Raw genomic sequence first — 19,652 nt, 5'->3', positions numbered from 1 at the left:
TTCAACCATCCCAGGAATGACCCCAAAGCAGACAAATCCTCTCTTTGTGTAGTATGATTCCACATGAACTTGGGCACATGACACCTTAATACTGTTGTGGCCACAGAATTTCCTCCTGAAGCTTTTCCCCATGCTGTGGCACACCATGGTCTTGGGTTGCTAAATTCTCCTTGACATTTATCCCTGGTACATTTCCACGGGGTGAAAGGTCCTCTGTGTGGCCCTTAGGAAAACAGTTTGCTGGGGAAATGCGCCCTGAACCGGAAAGAATCTGTATCTAGGGCCGAGCCCTACGTGACTCAACTGAGCTGACAATGTTTTTCACACACAGAGGCCCTGAAGTTTTTTAAGAATCAGCTGTCCCCATATGAGCAGAGTGAAATCCTGGGCTACTCAGAGCTGTGGTACCTGGGGCTTGAGGCCAAGAAGCTAAAGGTGATGCCCGAGAAGTTCAGCAAGACAAGCTTTGATGACGACCACGGCTCCTACCTAAAGGTGCCGGGCTAGGAGGACTTCACTGGGACTGGGGTGCGGTGGGGACTATTGTATCTAGAGGAAAACAGAGGGGGCACTTTACAGTACTTTATGCTGATGTACTAGGGGGTAAGTTTCCCAAAAGATTCTAGTGGGTCCTAAAAAAATGCTATACTAAAAACAAAACAGGAAAATATGTGATTTATCCTACGAAACTCTCTGTTATCAGAATACCAGTGCTCTCTATGAATGCTGGGGCAAGAGATGTATATGTTGGGTGAACTACCACAGGCTCCTCTGAGTAACCCTGGACCCATTAAGAAAGGAGTAGGACACATCACCTTTGTGTTTCCTTCTTCATTCTCTTCCATACAAACCCCACATGTGGACTCTCTTTCTACTTTATAGTGAGAGTCATTTTTCCACCAGGAAGGAAAAAAAGCTTTTGTTACTGTGGTCTCAGATGCACAGTACTTAATTTCCTTTTGTTTTCAAATTTTTATCACAACATCTCCTCTTCTTCCTCTCTTATTGGTCCTCTGGGGTCCTGGGGCAATGCCTTCTTCCAGCCTGAAGTGATCCCCGCTTTTGGTAATGTGTGAAGGTGATGCTTCACCCACCAGACTGAGGTTGTCCAGTCTCCTCTTTGGACATCTCATTGTAACTTGGTTTTAGACGAAGGTCTTTGATGGTGTCTTAGAAGCAGGAGGTTTTCTTAATGGCATGTAAACCCTGTTTCTCAACCTACTGTGCATACAGATCAACTAGGGATCTTGTTATAGAACAGATTCCTATCTGGCAAGATGTGATGGATAAGGGATTTCACGCTTATAAAATGCATTTAGGTGATACCCAAGGTACCAGCCAGACCACACTTAGAGAAGCAGGCATGTCATTTCTACTACACACACTACACGAGAGGCCAGGTTCTCAAAAATTTTAAGTCAAGGATCCTTTGGAAATCTGATAAAAGCTATAGCCCCTCACAGCCAGGTGGTGGGTGCACACACCTGTAATCCCAGCACTCAGGAGGCAGAGGCAGGTGGATCTCTGTGAGTTTGAGGCCAGCCTGGTCTACAAAGCAAGTTCCAGGACAGGCTCCAAAGCTACACAAGGAAAACCTATCTTGAAAGAAAAAAAAAGAAGAAAGAAAAAGAAAAAAAACTATGGTCCCTCTTCCCTCTCCCAACCCCTCTCAAAGCAATCTATGCATACATAAAGTTTCAGGAGATTAATGTATCATTGGTTACAAATCATCAATGTAAGTTTTTTCCTGACATTATCACCCATTTCTTCCTGGATCTTTCCATCTCCCTATGAGGGCATTAGCCTGGACTTTAAGGGAATGCACTGGACCTAAGTAAAATCATAGAGAGCTTTCTTTTTAATGTTGTGGTCAGGGTGGGCTGGGGTAGGTGTGTCTGTGAATGTGTGTTCTCTATAAGCTCCTATCAACATCTTTATTCCATTTTACACACAAACATATCATGCATACAAATACCCAAATAAGCTCCCCTCTACAATCTTACATTTACTCTGCCAACATCTGTTACCTACATAGCCATTTATTGCTCCCCTATCACAAGCCTGGGCATCTTCTTGACTCTGCAAATATAAAGGGAGTAATCTATCACACATGGTATACTGTGGTTATTCAGGTAACTACAGTTAATGTCAAAGTGGATATGTAAGCAAGCATGGTAAACCAAACCAGTTCCATGAAGACTAAAAGAATGCCAGGAAAACACATCTGCACTTTTACATGAGCATGTCTGCAGATTCTGTCCCGTTTCATCACGAGCCCTTACCAGGATGAGCCCTTTTTCATGCTGATGAAATTGTACATGTTTAAACTCATGGTGTAGATTCTTTCTGTATGAACAGAACCACTACATACATGTTCACAAGTATATCAGGAAATCTACACAAACACTCATTCTTTGTTCTCCCAGACTCATGAGTTTGGCACTATTAATCTGAGACTGACACAGCTAGAGAGCCTCAGACACCATTGCATTCCGGATCCCATGCCTGACTTGATAAATCAGAACACTATAGCTCAGGGTGAACAAGGGATGTCTGAAGCCGCTCTGCTCGAGTCTTCCACCAACAACTTCGTGTGGCTTTGACTGAATGCCTGCTTCCTGCTTTCTGACCAAGAACTGGATGATAATTCTCTCTTTGAATATGTTTTTATTCTTAGCCAAGAAAGGCCCAAGTTCCTTACTTCTTTCTCAGGCTAGAATTAAATCTAGATAAACAGAGGAGGAAATGTCTGGCCAAGAAATGGCAAAGTAGGCACCTAGCTTTCTCTTACGGACTGAAGACAAAGCAAGGGTCAGAGTGGAGGTAATCTTTTTCTACCACAGGCCCTGATCATATCGAAGCACCAATTTCCCCAAAGAGCATCCCATGCTCTATTAGACACTATCAGACATGGATTAAGCCTTGTGGGACACTTCCTAGTACCACATGTGTGGTCTGGGGTCCAAACGACCTAATCATTTATAAGGAGATTAAGTTGAGAGCAGGGGTATGGAACCATTTACTCCCCAATAGTGAGCCAGCATCTAGGTGGTAGGATCCAGGGGCTCTGGTGTGAGTTGAACCCAAGAGTCCATGGTTCTGTCCCTCACTGCTGACCTGACTTCTGCAGGTCCTGCATGACCACATTGCCTACCGATATGAGGTTCTGGACATGATTGGGAAAGGGTCCTTCGGACAGGTGGTCAAATGCTTGGATCACAAAAACAATGAGTTGGTGGCCTTGAAAATTATCAGGAATAAAAAGAGGTATGGCTTGACGGGTGACATATAGACATTGGACCGTGTGACTCTGGCTGCTTCCAAGAGCCAATTCCCTTCTCCATTGCTCTTCTCATCTCTCTCTTTGGCTTTTCTTGTTTCTCTCTCTATCTGTCTGATACCACAAAGGGGCAAGAAGAAGCAAAAATGGAGTTTTGGATGCATTCTGACATCTTAGAAATTCCTGGGATCATTGGGCGGGACTGAGGACTGTATGCAACATTGTGACACAATGCTTGTTTTCCGTTCTCATTGCCCACCATCCTGATCACTCCCAATTACGCCAGATTTCATCATCAGGCTCTGGTGGAGCTGAAGATCCTGGAAGCCCTCCGAAGGAAGGACAAAGACAATAGCCACAATGTGGTCCACATGAAGGACTTCTTCTACTTCCGGAATCATCTCTGTATCACCTTTGAACTCCTGGGGTCAGATGCTTTTTCTTTGTTCCATTACAAATGGTTGCATAACTGACAAAAGAGAAACTGGGGTCAGAATACTAGATTCTGGGTTGGGGATTTAGCTCAGTGGTAGAGTGTTCGCCTAGCAAGCGCAAGGCCCTGGGTTCGATCTCCAGCTCAAAAAACAAACAAACAAACAAACAAACAATACTAGATTCTGGATGTGGTACTTACTGTCTAGAGTGGACCTAATAGCCACTCAGATAGAAAGGAGGTAGGGATGGAAACTGACATCCCACCCATGCCTCAGTTAAGGCTTTCATCTGCTTGTATCCATACTTAGGCTGGGCTTCCGGGATGCTCAGTATTGGAATAGTGACATATCACAGCCCTTGCTCTCAAGATCGAAACTGAAACGTGCTGAAAGGACATCACTTTGCTTTCATGTCCTCTTGTCCTGGCTTCCCAATCCTCTGGTGCAGAAATCAGAACACAGAACCACAGGCAACTGGCTACTTAGAGTGGGCCAGTGACTTTGAACTAGAATAAAGGCAAGAACAGAATTTTTAAAATAAGAAAACAGGACCCTGAGTTATGCTGGTTAGCAGCAAATGACTGAGTATGGATCTGAAACGACGTGCTTGTGGGAAGGGGGCATGCTTATTTGATTATCTTTCTCTCAGTGAACACTGATGCATTTCAAGTCAAAGCAGAAACCCAGAATGCATTTCTCAAAGAGAATGATGAAAGGGAGCTCTCAGTAGCCAGATGTTCCTGGGTCATTGATTTAGTAGCTTGATGCTTCCATGACATTGTCAGGGATCCTGCTCCACTTCAACGACAGAGTGGACATTCTTTTACCCTTCTCTGGTGACTGCAAAATGTAACCTACTCTCCAGTATACATAGGGAATTATCTTCCCTGTGGTCAAACAGACAGGACAAAGTACCCCTCTTAGCCATTTAACACCATGCCCAGGTAGGATGTCATTGTATTTAAGAGCTATGAGAAACCCAGCTACGTTGGGGAGTTGCTCAAGGTCAAAGGTTGGGTTGCCTAGAACCACCTCTCCTGTCTGTATTGTACCTCCAAGACTATACGGCTTTCTACATACCGCCACAGATACTGTCGGAAATGAAAGAGGGAAGGAAGTGGCCCGGTGTTGATACACGTGCCATTTCCTTCCTGTCCTCATCTTGAAGTCTGCACAGAAGAAAAAAGCCATCAGTTCACAAATATGTTTCTTTTAAAATGCTTAGCATTCATTTCCAAGACTTGCAATTCAGCAGATTTCATACAATACAGCATGGCTTTATGGAATGTTGCAGACTTCCACAACTGTGGAAAACTGAGGATCATATAGGAAGAGCCAGCTTTCATTCTTACAAGACCACAAGTAGACATACTTTGGTAGAGTGAGACCTCCCTGTTTTATGTGGGCTTCCATTGGCCCTTTCTCATTCCCCACACATGTCATGATGCTGAAGTACTTGGCGAGCCCTACAGACTGGGGCAAGTGTGGCTGCTCTGTCGAGGGCTCCCTGGGTCTTATCCAAGAGCTGGAGGAACTGTGGCTGTGCAGGCTTGCCTCCTGATTTATAATCTGTTTGATATTAGAGAGAACCATGTGCCACAGGGTGTACATGTGTGTCCAAGCTGAGCAGGATGTTTTGACAGCCATCTACATCACTCTCCCTCTCTCTTTTTCTCAGAATCAACTTGTATGAGTTGATGAAAAACAACAGCTTTCAAGGTTTCAGTCTGTCCATAGTCCGGCGCTTCACCCTTTCTGTTTTGAAGTGCTTACAAATGCTTTATGTGGAGAAAATCATCCACTGTGACCTCAAGCCGGTGAGTACAAACTCTGTCCAGCAGGTGGGGCTGGCTGCCATCACTGGTTCCAGGGTGGAAGCTAGGCAGTGTTCATTTACAGGTGGGGATGCAGTGAGGACAACCGCCCGCATAAGTACTGGGGAGAGAAAGAGGTGGCGGCGGGGGTGATATATTGAGGTATCTAGTAACGGGAACTTCTTAGGGTGTTCCTACAGAAGTGGGGGCAGGTTTGATGTCTTGAGCATCAAGGTGTACTACAAGTAGTCCCAGGAGTACTCTTTCGGTACTTTTGATTACCAGCTACTGCAGTCTTTAAGAGTGTTCTTGTCAGTTAGGTGTGGTGGGAGATCAGGAGTTCAAGATCATCCTCAGTTTATTAGCGAGTTCAAGACCAGCCCGAGATACCTGACACCCTGCCTTAGACTCCCTTTCCGTAATATTTATTACTGTATAATGAATGAGGGAATTGGAGATTACTCTATAACATGCCTCCACAAACAAAGCCAGTAAAATCTTATTGGAGAAACTCATGCATAGCCACATTGGAAAGACCCATCATGACATGTAAAGGGAGGTACATCCCTATTGATATCATACTTTGCATATTCAAAACTGGTGGACACATGGGCATGGCACACATGTAGGCAGATGGTCTCCATTCAATCCTCATCCTTACTGGAATTGTGTACATAGCTCTATAGCTGTACTGATCACTTTATTTAGTAATTGCTTCTTTGGGAAGGGGTTAGTTTTTGCTTTTTTGAGCCAGGGTTTCATATAACTCAGTCTGTTCTCAGGCACCACATCTAGCTGAGGCTGATCTTGAACTCTTGATCCTCTTGCTTCTACCTTCCTCTAGTGCTAGGAGTACTGGCGTGCACCACTGTGCCTGGCTAGGAATTCTTAGCTCCGTGCCACCCACTAGACTGCAAGCTCTTCCTAAGAGCAGGGGCCACTTCTTCTCCCGTTATGTCCTCAGGACCTGACACAGACCTGGTGTCAGAGACAGAAGGCAACAGATGATTGTGACATAGGTAATGTCTGTCCATTCAGAGCGGTGGCGTGGGACAAGCTAGAAAGAACTGGTTCATGAACCAGCCTGACTCACAGAGAGGCAACTGCTCTCTCTGTCTCTGTCTCTCTCTCTCTGTCTCTCTCTCTGTCTCTGTCTCTCTGTCTCTCTGTCTCTCTCTCTGTCTCTGTCTCTCTGTCTCTGTCTCTGTCTCTCTGTCTCTCTGTCTCTCTCTCTCTCTGTCTCTGTCTCTGTCTCTCTCTCTCTCTCTCTCTGGTTTTGCGAGGCAGGGTTTCTCTGTGTAACAGCACTAGCTGTCCTGAAATTAGCTCTGTAGACCAGGGCGGCCTCGAACTCACAGAGATCCGCCTGCCTCTGCTTCCCAAGTGCTGGGATTAAAGGTGTGCGCCACCACTGCCAGGCTTAGGGGCAACTATTCTTAACTTGTTCTTACTCTCTTCTCTTCATCCCTAAAAGTGGTTAATTTATTTTTGAAAACTGTCAGTCCTGGTGCTAAATTTTTGTGATTAAAGATTTCCAAGGTAGGAGTTGGATATTTACCTCAGTGGTAGAGTGCTTGCTTAGCAAGCACAAGGCCCTGGGTTCGGTCCTCAGCTCCGGGCAGGGGGTGCCGGGGAGGAAGGGCAGGATTTCCAAGGTAGATGCTGTCATAGCTGATTGGAGCCTCATAAAGATGGAAATATATTGATTTATTCACCACACCCCATTCCAAATCATCAGCTTTCCAGCTCCAAAGGGTCCAGTAATACCTGAGGTCTTTAGATTTAGGGGGCTGGATTCCACCAAGGAAATTTGCAAGATATTCACTAGCCCAATTATCAGGTAACAGTTTTCTTTGAGACATGAGTTGAGTGTGCTCAGTAAGTGTGTCCCTTTGGAAAATGAAACACGAACCAGGAGGGTGTTTTGTGAATGTGTATTAAAAAGCAGGGGCTCGTTCTGGTGTCTATGGTGTTTACAGTGCATGACTTCGGAGCATCCCACAGCGTTCCCCTTCTAAGAGAACTTTCTTCTCCCAGTGGGAATGGAGCGGGGAGGGTGTGTCTGTCAGTCTTCCATTGCTGTGACAAAATACCGATGGAATCAGCTTCTAAAGGAGGGGGTAAAGTCTGTTTTGGCTGATGGCTTCGATCCGTGGTTGGCTGGCATCATCATTTTTGGAACTGTGGCCAAGCAGAACATCAGGACAGAGAGTGAAGCTATTCCATCCACAGTGGCCAGAAAGAAAGAAAGTGGGGGAAGGGCTGGCTCTCAGTATCGCCTTCACTGCGGGGCCCCAGGGAGCTAAACTTCCTCCCCCTAGATCCCACCTCCTGAAGTTCCCACCATCTCCCCACCGTGCTGCAGACCAACAACTAAGCTTGCAGCACACAGGCTGGTATATATAAGATCCAAGGCGCAGCCTAGGGCTAGCCCCCATCTTGTGAAGGAGCCTCTCCATTGAGCTGGAGACACACAAGAAGTTCTTATTCTTTTAAGGCTTCTTCTGCCCTGCCTATCTTCCCTGGGTTAACAGACATTCTTCTGAGGTGCCAGAGGCTTCAGATTTGCTCTGCTATGTCCTACGTGTCATTAGTTCAGTAAGCAATCTTCTGACAGGGAGACCCTTGAGACACAGGACATCTTTCTTCCAGCCCTAGCCAGCACAGGTTCACATTGAGACAAGAGGTCAGAGCTCTGCCTTGATCCATGACTTGACTTAACACTTGGCTCCCAAAACTCATTGTGAGAGCCATACAGCCCCCATCAAATCATTCTTTCTATCTATCTATCTATCTATCTATCTATCTATCTATCTATCTATCATCTATTTACCTATCCATTCATTGGTTCTATACTATCATAGCAGAGTGTTAACGATAGCATTTCTTATAAACATTGCATTTATTCAGCCAGTGGCATTTGTGAGGCCTTATGTAAGCCAGGCAAACAACCAGGTACCAAAAAGCATGTAGATAAACTGGTAATTGTCAGAAGTTTTTGCACAACCAGTGAGGGAAGAGACAAAACACACAAATGAAGGAATGCAAAGCAGTGAATACTGGTCCAGATCAGATACTGACCGTGAGTCAGTGGGAAATCCCAGGATGGGAGGACAGTGGACAGTGGAGAAGAACTAGGAAGAGGACCTTTGAGGTGGTTGTCTTTGAATGGGACCATCCATACAGGAGTGACAGGTAGGTAAGGAGAGGAGAGCCTAGGTAACATTAGTTTCAATAAACTTAACATACATCTTCTTCTTTCCAGGAAAACATCGTGTTATACCAGCGGGGCCAAGTCACTGTTAAAGTCATTGACTTTGGCTCAAGCTGTTACGAACACCAGAAAGGTAGGCCCTTTGCAAACCTCTTCATCTAAGCTCTGCTATTATAAGTTCTCTGTATTCGCACCCCAGGTTACCTGGGTGCTAGCCTGGGCTCAGCCATCACCACCGCCAGGGTACATTTGAGCCAGGTGCTTCATCTCTCTGAATCCAAGTTTTTCATTTGTAAAAGGAGAGAGTTGTATCCAGGGAGCATACAGACTCTCCGAAGTTCTCCTAGTCCGAAGGTATGGGATGACCAATGAACATTGGGTCCCCAAACTGACTAGATGTGCTTAGAATCACTCCAGGGCTCTGGAACATTATAGTTCCCAGGTGCTCACCTTACATGTGTCAAATCCAAATTTCTGGTGAGTGCTCAGGAGATTGCACTTTAGAAAATATTCACTGTACAGTTTAGACTCCACTGCCCTGGAGTCATCCTCTGGACCTTTTCAAGCTAGAACCTAGAAGGAACCCTGGTGCAGATTCATACCAACCTTCACTGAATTTAACTTGATTTATCATCGGCTTCTTTTCCTTTCACAAAGTCTGATTTAGGGAATATGTCCCAGCTGTATGTCATTCATTAGTCTAGGTACAAAAAGACAGAACCCGAAACTCTAAACTGAGATAGCATCTGGCTATGTATTCCAGGCTAGCCGGGAACCAGAGGTCCTGCCTCTACCTCTCAAACGCTGGAATCACAGATATGTGCCACCACACCCAGATAAATTCATCTTTTAAAAATGCCTTGTGTAAGATAGGGGCTGTAGCTCAGTTGGTAGAGTGCTTGCTAGCATACACCTCGGAATTAGTGGGTCTAATCCCAGCACCACATAAAGCAGGCATATTAAAGGGTCGCAACACAAGGAAGGTTGACAACCACCATTCTAGGTAGTATTCAATGCTACATTGTGAGTTTGAGGTCAGCTTGGGCTACATGAGGTATTGTTCACAAACAAACACAAGCAAAACAAAATGAACGTCTGTATGTAGAAGTGCTTGACAAATCAAATCAATTTTACAAGCAGGTAGGGTAGAATGATCTAGTTTTTAATAATGCAATCTTTAAGTTGAGGGATTAGTACACTTTCCCTTTACCAATTTAACAACAGAGACATGATTATGGGACCACTGCCTCTCTTTGCACCCACTCAATAATCAGAAATCACGGTCACATGGAAATAACCCAAAAGTTCTATCTCTCTGCCTCCAAGCTCCTCACCTACAAAATCTAGGGTTCCTGCAGCATCATTGTCTGTGTGTCCTCCCCTGCTGAGCTTTCTGAGTCTTTGTCTCTATGTTTCATGTTACACCACGAGTCATACATAGTGTATCAATATACACTTAAATTATAATAATTAATTATTTTTTTAAAAAACAGGGTCTCAATATGTAGCCCAGGCTAGCCTGGAACTCACAACTCTTGCCTCAGCCTTGTGAGTGTATGGGCTACTTGGCCTGGTTCTAAGTAAATTATGCATTTTGCAGGTTTCCTTTCCAACTGTGATTTGCTTACTTCCATACCAAATAGCAACACTCTCAGAAGCCGTCCGCCCAAAGTTTCAAAACTTGGCTTATGTTAGCTTTAAGATTTGCTTTTGCTGTTACTGTTTTTTTTTTTTTTTTTTTTTAGTTTTTAGTTTTAAGACAGGGTCTTTCTATGTAGCCCAGAATAGCTTTGAACTAAACAAGTAGCCATCCATCTGCCTTGATTTCCTAAATGCTAGGAATAAATGTGGATAGCACCATGCACACAGTTGGTAGGTTTGCAGGCAGTGGGGAGAGGGGGACAGGGTTGGTTGTTGGTTTCTTTCTTTGGCTTTTATTTCGTTTATTTATTTATTTATTTTTAAAGTTTTATCTATTTATTATGTATATAGTATTCTGCTTTCATGTATGCCTGCAGGCCATAAGAGGGCACCAGATCTCATTATGGATGGTTGTGAGCTACCATGTGAGTGCTGGGAATTGAACTCAAGACCTCTGGAAGATTAGCCGGTGCCCTTAACTGCTGAGCCATCTTTCCAGCCCTTGTTTTATTTTTAAAACAGCTAATTTAAATGAACTTCCTTGGTATTTACTACTTTGGAGTTCCTTATCAATAAGATAGCAATAACAAGCAGCTACTAGGGGGATTAATCTACTGGTAGATAATGGAATAAGACCCACACTTTCTTCTTCCTGAGAAGCCCACAGAAGTGGGTGTTTATGAGGGTGAAGCTCTAAATTAGTTACCACAGAGGCATCTGGAGAAAGCTTTGTGGCGATGTTTCTCTCCCTTTGTACCACAGTGTATACATACATCCAAAGCCGGTTCTACCGATCCCCTGAGGTGATTCTGGGCCACCCCTACAACATGGCCATTGATATGTGGAGCCTGGGCTGCATCATGGCAGAGCTATACACGGGATATCCACTGTTCCCTGGGGAGAATGAGGTCGAGCAGCTGGCTTGCATCATGGAGGTGAGGGGGAGGGTCAGGCACCATTGTAGATGATGTCCTGGGATATGTCCATTCTCAGATACTAGTTTCATAGACCCAGCAAGAGCAGTGCCCTGCACGCTCCTCCTGCTTCTGAAAATATTTTTGAAGTGATGCACTGCTTGTATTTTGCTGAGCTGAGAGCAAACTTTTTCATCATGATGTAAATATCTGCTGCTGATGTTCTTTCCCTCGCTGTAAATACTGACATTTTCAAATGAAACAGTGAGATGTACCAAATACATAACCATAATGATGATAACAACAGTACCGAAGCAAGTGTGAACTGGTACCCACCAAAGCTACCTCAAAATCAGGTGACTGTATTCTTAAGCAACCACATCTTTCCCTTGCCTTATCCTTCTTTCTCCTTGAAAAGGCAGATAGATTAAAAATAGCTGGAAGTGGTAGTCAATGGTAGTTAACTGGTCTAGCAGTTTGTAAACCAGAGGTCCAGCCTTGGATTTATCTTTATGGCATGACACATTATTTGCTGTGGACTGTTGAAAATGAGGGTCAGGGCATGTGTTGTTGCTAAAGCTGGATGGAGTACTCGTGAACCATCCCTGCTTCTAACACGTGGGAAACTGGGGTGTGTGAGCTATGTTTCCTGCTGTTCCAGGACTGACTCTGTTCCCTTTGGATCTCTGAAGGGCTGCAGAACCAGAGGGGGGGGTCACGCCTAGGCTGTGTCTGCCAACCAGGGTGGAGGGTGTGCTGGCTAATTTCTCTTGGTCTTATACACATGTAAGTTCCAGAGAAAACAGTGACCAGTCAGTACTAAGTTTTCTTTCCAAGAATGTTCTTTTGTCCCCTCAGGGTCCAGGGCTTCCCTCCTTCCCCCTTCCCAACCCAGTGCTCCATGCTGGGAGAAGTCACTCCTCATTCCCTGTGGTCTGCATGGGCTGACAAGGAATCTGGATGCTACCACAGTCTGGCATGGCCAGTGTCCCTTCGCAGGGTGCTGAGGCAGCCTGAGCAGGAACTGTAAGACCTAGTGTCTGTGTCTGCTCTGCCGCTGATGTGATGTTGTTGCTTAAATCTTTTGAGCCTTAAATGTAAAAGACAGAGTCTGGCCAAAGTCCCACCTAGCTCTTGACAGCCTTTGGATTTGTGACTCCGTGTTAGTGACACAGCCACACTGTACTTGTTGAAGGTGCTGGGTCTGCCACCTGCCCACCTCGTCCAGACGGCCTCCAGGAGACAGATATTCTTTGGTAAGTCCCAGGATCTCTTTGTCACATTGACACCTCACTGGACTTGGAGACACCCCAGGCAAACTGATAGACAGACTGACAGATAATTTTCTTTTCCTTGGCCCCATCTTGAAGGGTGATGAGGGGCTGAAGAGATGATAAGTGGTACATGGTAGTGTGACAGATAGTGTCTCACAGTGGAAGGGGGTCTTCAAAGTACAATACCAGGAGTGTGGAAGACCCTGTTCTTCAGATTTATCAGCTAGGACTGAAACCACAAAAGATTAAAAACATACTCCCTCCTACAGGTGCTCCCCGAACAACTTGGCCTCTCTTGCCATGTACTGTGCTGAGAAATCAGGGCAGAAACTTCTGGCATAGTGGGAAATTCTATTGTTTATAGTCTACCTTTAATGGAGAATAATAATAATAATTACTATTATTGTTATTATTATTATTATTAGGTTTGCACGTGCAGGGGTGGGGTGTACGTGTGTGGGCACATGTGTATGCATGGGGATGCCAGAGTTCAGCATCATCTGGTCCTGTTGTGTGACACTATTCTTGGGATGGTGTGAACAAACATATGCTCCCCTCAGATAGGGAACGATGACAAAGTAGGAGAGGAGCGAAGTCCAGTTGGTGAGCTGATGAGTTTTACTGGGGTTATTTACAGGAGCATGGGTGAGGGGTCACAGGGGGCAGAAATGACTTCAACACAGCTGCATCACCAAAAGCCCAGCGTGGGTGACAGCTGCAAGTCTGAAGCTCGCTGCACAACAGGTTGGAGAGTGGGGCAGTCCACGTGGTCTGGGCCTCTTCCAGGTAGTTCAGCTGGTCTCTGTTTCTTCCAGGCGGAAGAGTTATCTCTCCAGGCAGCTTATATATGTTTGGGGAGAGAAGGGACTAGCAAATCTGTTTCAGGGACTTCCTGAAGCTTTTGAATTGCCTCCTGAGTCTATTGAGCTTTGCTGAAGGTTGACATCCTACACCTCCCTTTGGAACACACCGAGTCTTAAGGAGCTTCCCTCTAAGATGGATATTTATCTTGGAAGGGATTGCTACACAATGGGTATATTCTCCTGTCACTCTTATCTTAATTTTGAGACAGCACCTCTCTCCCTGAAGCCAGCACCTACATTGTGGCTCTACTAGTTGGCCAGCAAGCTCCTGGGATGATCTTGTCTCCATTCCCTGGTGCTGGAGTTACAGGGGCTGGCCTATCTACCGTTTCCATGGGTGCCGGAGATCGGAACTCATGTTCTCACGCTTGCACAGCAAGTGCATTACAAACTCAGCCTCTGAGGGTTATCCAAGTAGAGGGAAGCCAGACCTGAAGGAGCAGAGGAGACTCCACAGGCCAGGCCACATTGCTAAGCAGACACTGTTGTCAATCAGGCTAGTCACCAGGCTCACACCAACTATGGGATTCCAGTCTTTTTAGTCCTCTCTGATTATTGACTGGGAGTGTTCTCAGGAAAAGTTGGCAAATCATTGGTTACTCTCAGCCTTCTCCATCAGCAGGAGAGTTAAAATTATCCCCACAGGGGGCCACGAAGACAAAATGGTTTCAGTCCTGCTGATCAGTCAGTATGTACTGGTTTCCCCTCTGTACCATTCAGTAACAAGTCATGATTTCAGGCTTTCTGGCTCCTCCCTTAGGTTTCCTTAGACTCTCCATGATATAAAAACTAAAATTTGAAGGCCCAGCAAGCAGACATACTCCATTATGATTGGTCTGTCCCACGCCATTCCAGTTTTTCAATCTTTCAAGTGTCACCTCATATTTCTGGCTAGAGAAGACCGTGCCTCTGAGCAGGGCAGTGCGCTTGTTCTATTAGCACAGGACCCCCATACTTACCATTCCTCCCCACACTTTGAGGACAAGCACAGGCTCTGACTGACTTCCCTGGTGAACTGATGTGAGCTAGGCTTTTGACTGCAAATGCCCTTCCCACTAGCTGCTTATAGAACTGAGTCTTTAGGTCTTGAAGAATTTGAGGGTCGAACAATGGGGATGGGGGTCCTCCCTCTTGCTAGAGTTCCCTGCTTCGCACCAGGGGGAGAGTCATATCCTAAACCTTTAGCACTGACCTCAGGAGACAGCCTCCAAGTGGGGACTTAAGGGGGTACAGGGCTACTCTGGGTTACACTCCAACTCAGCAGGAAAGAGAAGCTGCCTCGGGGTAGTGTGATAAACACTCCAGGTAGCAAGAAGGAGATGGGAGAGAAGAATTGGATAGTAAATGGGACCAGAGGAGAGAGAGAAAAATTGGACAAGAAATAAAACATAGCAATGACTTTAAGTGCTAAGTTACTTACAAGGCCATGAGCTTGATGCTTCCGGAGAAGATGAGTCCCGGTGCTACCTCTAAGAGGAACCAGAATTGGTGTGGGTTTCTAGGCCCTATATAATCCTCCGGTCCATTCATAACCTTATAAACACAAGGATATCCACGACCACAAATTCCCATTCACACATTTCTAGAAGTCTCTCTTCAGGAATTCAGTCAGAGCAGATACCTTGGAGGCTCTGCAAATTACACTGACTACAGAGCCAATGGAACAAAGTTGGGCATGGGGTCTACAGCTTTAATTCCTAGAACTCGGGAGGCAGAGGCAGATGGATCTCTGTGAGTTCAAGGACAGTGTAGTCTCCTTAGCAAGTTCCAGACAAGACAGGGCCACATAATGAGACCATGTCTCAGAAAAAGGAGTGGTGGGGCTGAGGAAAATAATAGAACTTCATTATGTGGCCTCCATAATGCCCACCACATGAATACCACTGTCTCTGAGAACACAGTGAAGTACACAGATGTGTAAATACACCTATTTGCTCACCCATTTTACAAGGTGTGACTTGAACAGCCAGCTCTTCTGAACATCACACAAGAACTTCAACATGCTGTTGGTTTTTACCTTCAAAGCACTGTACAAAACATCTTCAGGCAATCTTTAGAACCTTCTGGACTTCACACTTTAGGCATGGGTCTTACTCAGCAGAAAGGATTGAAGAAAGACCATTCCAAGCCATGTCTTCTAGAGTCAGGCAAGACCCAACACTCCAGTTATTGACAAATTTTGGTGTGACCCCAAAGAATGAACAAGAATTAGCTTGTGTGGCTTGTAAATGAACTCTGAAAGCACTGTAAGATGTCTTACTTAATTTTGTCCCTGAATGGCCTCATTTTTACTTTACTGAGCTAGTGACCAAAGGCATAGCTAACACAAGAAGATGTATCATCCTTCTGCTCAGAGGTGGATACTCTGGCCATTTGAATTTTATTTTTATCATCAGCACCCGATATCTGCTAACACTGGTCAGTAGCAAGTGATTTAAAGTATTTGCCTGATGTGGGAAGCATGTGGTGAAGAGGAGGCTCAGAACATACAGGATAGTAGGAGACGTTGTGGTTGGCACCAGTTGTATTCACTACATGATGTATGTGGACTGTTTCAACAGGGCTGAGACTTTTGGATGCGTTCATGTGTGTGGGTGGAGAAGGGTGGAATGGGGCAGGCATGTGAGACGGGACAAAAGCTGCAGAGAGCAGTCAAGAGGCAACATGGTTGAGTGGACAGCTGCGAAGTCATCGGTGAGTATTCATGCCTGCAACTAAATACAGAATGTTGTTTCTCTGAAGATTCTAAAGGTCTTCCCAAAAACATAACCAACAACAGGGGAGAGAAAAGATACCCAGATTCCAAGGATCTCACGATGGTGCTGAAAACCTACGACACCAGCTTCCTAGACTTTCTCAGAAGATGTTTGGTGTGAGTTTGTCTGGGAGTCTTTGCCTGTGGGTTTTCTAACTTTTAAGTACTATGTGTTCCCATGTGTTTGCCAGTGAAAGTCCAAGGCTGGGAGATAGGTATAAGAGTCAGCTCTCATGGTACAGCTTTGAAGTATTCAAGCCATTTAATGTGTGTCTGGTCAGACACTGCTCTCCCGTAAGTCTAGACTCAGCCATTTTCTCTGGACTGCCGTGTATGTGTGGAGATTGTCACCATCTTAATCTCAAGCTGCCTGACAAGGGACTGCCTGACAGTCCTACCTACCATTGGGCTCTCCAAGGACTAAAGCCAGCTCTTCAGTGGACCTGTTGTATTGTATGCCAAGCTATGCCGTGTACACGGCTCCAGGACCCCTTTGAATATCCCCTAGATTTAGTGTTCAGATCTCCACATACAGGTTAGTTAGAGGTAGGGTGAGCTGTAGACAACTATGCACAGCTGTTTAGTCAGAATCTGAGAAATCAAGTTCTTCACTTTGGTCACATCCTCATAAACAAAGAGTGGCCCATGATCCATGTAGCCCTGTTCCAGTTCTATGGTGTTTGGCAAAGCTTGGCCGTGGCTGCTCTTTAAGAAGACTTGCCAGCCTGTCTCTGTTGAGTCTAAGTAAACTGGCCATGTGCTTTTTAGTTAATCACCATTGCTCTCTGGGCGTTTCCTTTTCTCTAAAATGAGAAAGGTACCTTCCACCCATCAGTCCTATAACTGTTGGTCAGTGTTTTCAGAAGAGTTTATAATTGCCCATTCTTCTGGAGAGACAGCGTGACTTTAGCAAAATACTCTGGGCACTCATGCCTTCTAGAACTCGGGCAGCAGTCCAGCTGACAATCAGTATTGCTAGAAGAAGAACCCTCTCCTCCATGGGGGCAGTCATGTAACACGAATTGCTAAATGGTCTTATTAAAAAAAAATCCAGAGCCAGATACTGGGGCGATAGCTGAAAGATCAGAGAAGCAGAGCAGCCAGTCATATTCTTACCTCTGAAATCCTCAGCCTCTAGAGCATGAGTTCCTGTTTCCTCATACCGTTTATACCTTTTTTTGCCCTGCCATCTTACTTCCTGGGGTTAAAAGCATGTGTGCTTCCCAAGCGTAGGCATGAGATCTCAAGTGTTGATATTAAAGGTGTGTGCCACCACGCCTGGCTCTGTTTCCCAGCGTGGCCTTGAACTCATGGAGATCCATAGGGATCTGTCTCCCGAGTGATAGGATTAAAGGTGTGTGCCATCACTGTCTGGCCTCTATGTCTAATCTAGTGGCTGGCTCTGTCCTCTGATCCCTAGGTAAGTTTTATTGGGGTGCACAATATATCACCACACAGTGATGCTATTTTCCACCTGAAATCAAAGAGAGGGATCCTGTACCTGATCTTTACCCTCCTATGTCAATCTCTGGCTAAGGCTATAGTACGAACATCTCTTTAAAAAAAATGACAGAAACCAACACTGAGACTGGATTTGGGATAGGGGTTACCCAGAACTCTAGTCATCTAGAACCTATTTAGGAGCAAAATGATTTATTTACTTATTGTTTGTTTATTTATTGCAAAGGATTAACTGCTCTCAACTCATACAAGGCAGTAATGTTGACAGGGCCTGTTATTCAACCTGAAATCACTAAGCAGCAAAACTTTGGAATGGCAGGCTAGAGGTTCTGGGCCAAAGCCCACAGGGTTAGATGGAGCACTGTTAAGACCTGTCGCCTAGTCTTAGAAACTAACTGTAGAAATTCAGGAGAGGGGAGATATAGTTCAGCAGCAGTTCATTTGGCAACTGAGAGCTGATGACTTTGATGAGGTAGAATGTTCACACTGTCTCCCTGTAGTTGGAAGCTCTGCCCAGCATGCTGGACAAGAGATGGAAGTGACCACCATGAAAGGTGGCCAGCCGACAGAACCACAGCATGCAGCCAATAGATAGTGGTGACTTAAGTTTGCAGAAGGGCATGTCTGTCTGTCATGCTGGAGAAACGGTGCTTTAGCACGAGTTTTCAGAGCTAAAAGAACGAGGACCTAGAGGCAGCTCAGCTATTTTATCCTGGATAACGCTAATGGGCAGACTTTAGAATTGGATGAAAGTTACAGGCGACAAGTCAATCTTGGCTCCGTAAGACTGAACATGAAAACCTTTTTCAGATCGGTGTTTCAGCTGAGTGAGATAGCAAGTGTACATAAACCCAGCTGTTTGGGAAGCTGAAGCAGAATTTAAAGTATGAGTTCAGCCCTGGCTAAATAAGATCCTTTTTCAAATAAAATTGAAAAGGACTAGGGTGAAGTTCAGCGGTAGAGTGATTTCTGAAAGTACTCGAGGCCCCGGGTATGTTGTCTAGCATGAAACAAACAAACAAAAGGAATTCAGAAAACTTCAAAACTGAAATCTGTGCTAGTATCTAGTTTCTGAAGGTATTTTACAGTGGTAGATGGTTTGTTAAAAGTTCTGTAAAATGCATTTTGTTACTATGCTAGAAATTTCCTTGAATTACAACACCCATGGATATTTTTTGTTTGTTTGTTTTAATACATGATCTCATGTAACACAGGCTAGCCTCAAATTCACTACATACTTGAAGCTGGACTTGAACTTCTGATCCTCCTGCCTCCACTGCCCCAGAGCTGGGATTAGGCATATGCCATGATGTTCTGCCCCCGTATGAATCTGATATCCTCTGATTTTCTTTTCCCTTACCTTTGGAGCTCCAGATGGCACAGTTTGAGAAGCATGCATCTTGTTTCCATTTTCTTAACTTGCCAAATCTTATGTTTCATTGGCTAGGATTCTTTAATATTTTTTCGAGTTATTTGTTGCAGTTCTGGAGACTGATACACAGGGTCTCGCACATGCTAGGCAGGTGCTCTACCGCTGAACTACACTCCCAGCCCTAAACAGTATTTCCTGCAAGAGAATTTCTAGGGATTCTAGACAATTTGGTATTAATATAGTACTTGGTTCATTATGCAACTTTCCTTTAAAAATATCAATAGCTATTTGCAGTCATTTTACAATTATGTCATCTCTGTTCTTTGACATCTCTAAGATACAACACAGCTAAAATGAAAAACATCTGATCAGGTTTACAAACTATTTTACTATGAGAAGGGTTAAGTCAACAGTAACAGGCTCATGTTGGGCTGTCTTGGTGTCCAGATGGGAGCCTTCTCTCCGCATGACCCCTGACCAGGCCCTCAAGCATGCCTGGATTCACGAGCCACGGAAACTCAAAACCCGGCCTAAGCCACAGATCCTAAGGAAGTCCGGTGTCTGTACTCCTGAGTTGGGCAAGGACAAGGATGAAGAACATCAGTCCAGCAAAAGCAAAACAGGTACAGT

The 19,652-nt window shown here is 45.0% G+C and overlaps 1 protein-coding gene across 1 annotated transcript in view; it reads left to right on the top strand.

Annotated features, from left to right (window-relative positions):
* Positions 1–19,652, top strand: part of Dyrk4 (dual specificity tyrosine phosphorylation regulated kinase 4) — a 37,203-nt gene that overhangs the window by 16,447 nt on the left and 1,104 nt on the right. Inside the window, exons 6-14 of the mRNA XM_036182551.1 lie at positions 332–495; positions 3,131–3,267; positions 3,567–3,707; positions 5,393–5,531; positions 8,794–8,875; positions 11,146–11,318; positions 12,493–12,553; positions 16,177–16,306; positions 19,470–19,645. Coding sequence (XP_036038444.1) covers positions 332–495; positions 3,131–3,267; positions 3,567–3,707; positions 5,393–5,531; positions 8,794–8,875; positions 11,146–11,318; positions 12,493–12,553; positions 16,177–16,306; positions 19,470–19,645 — 1,203 coding nt within the window. The remainder of the gene's footprint in view (positions 1–331; positions 496–3,130; positions 3,268–3,566; positions 3,708–5,392; positions 5,532–8,793; positions 8,876–11,145; positions 11,319–12,492; positions 12,554–16,176; positions 16,307–19,469; positions 19,646–19,652) is intronic.

The sequence above is a fragment of the Onychomys torridus genome, chromosome 3 (assembly GCF_903995425.1).
Source record: "Onychomys torridus chromosome 3, mOncTor1.1, whole genome shotgun sequence".
Taxonomy (NCBI): Eukaryota; Metazoa; Chordata; class Mammalia; order Rodentia; family Cricetidae; genus Onychomys; species Onychomys torridus.
Note: the sequence above shows the minus strand (reverse complement) of the source record. Positions and strands in the feature narration are given on the sequence as shown.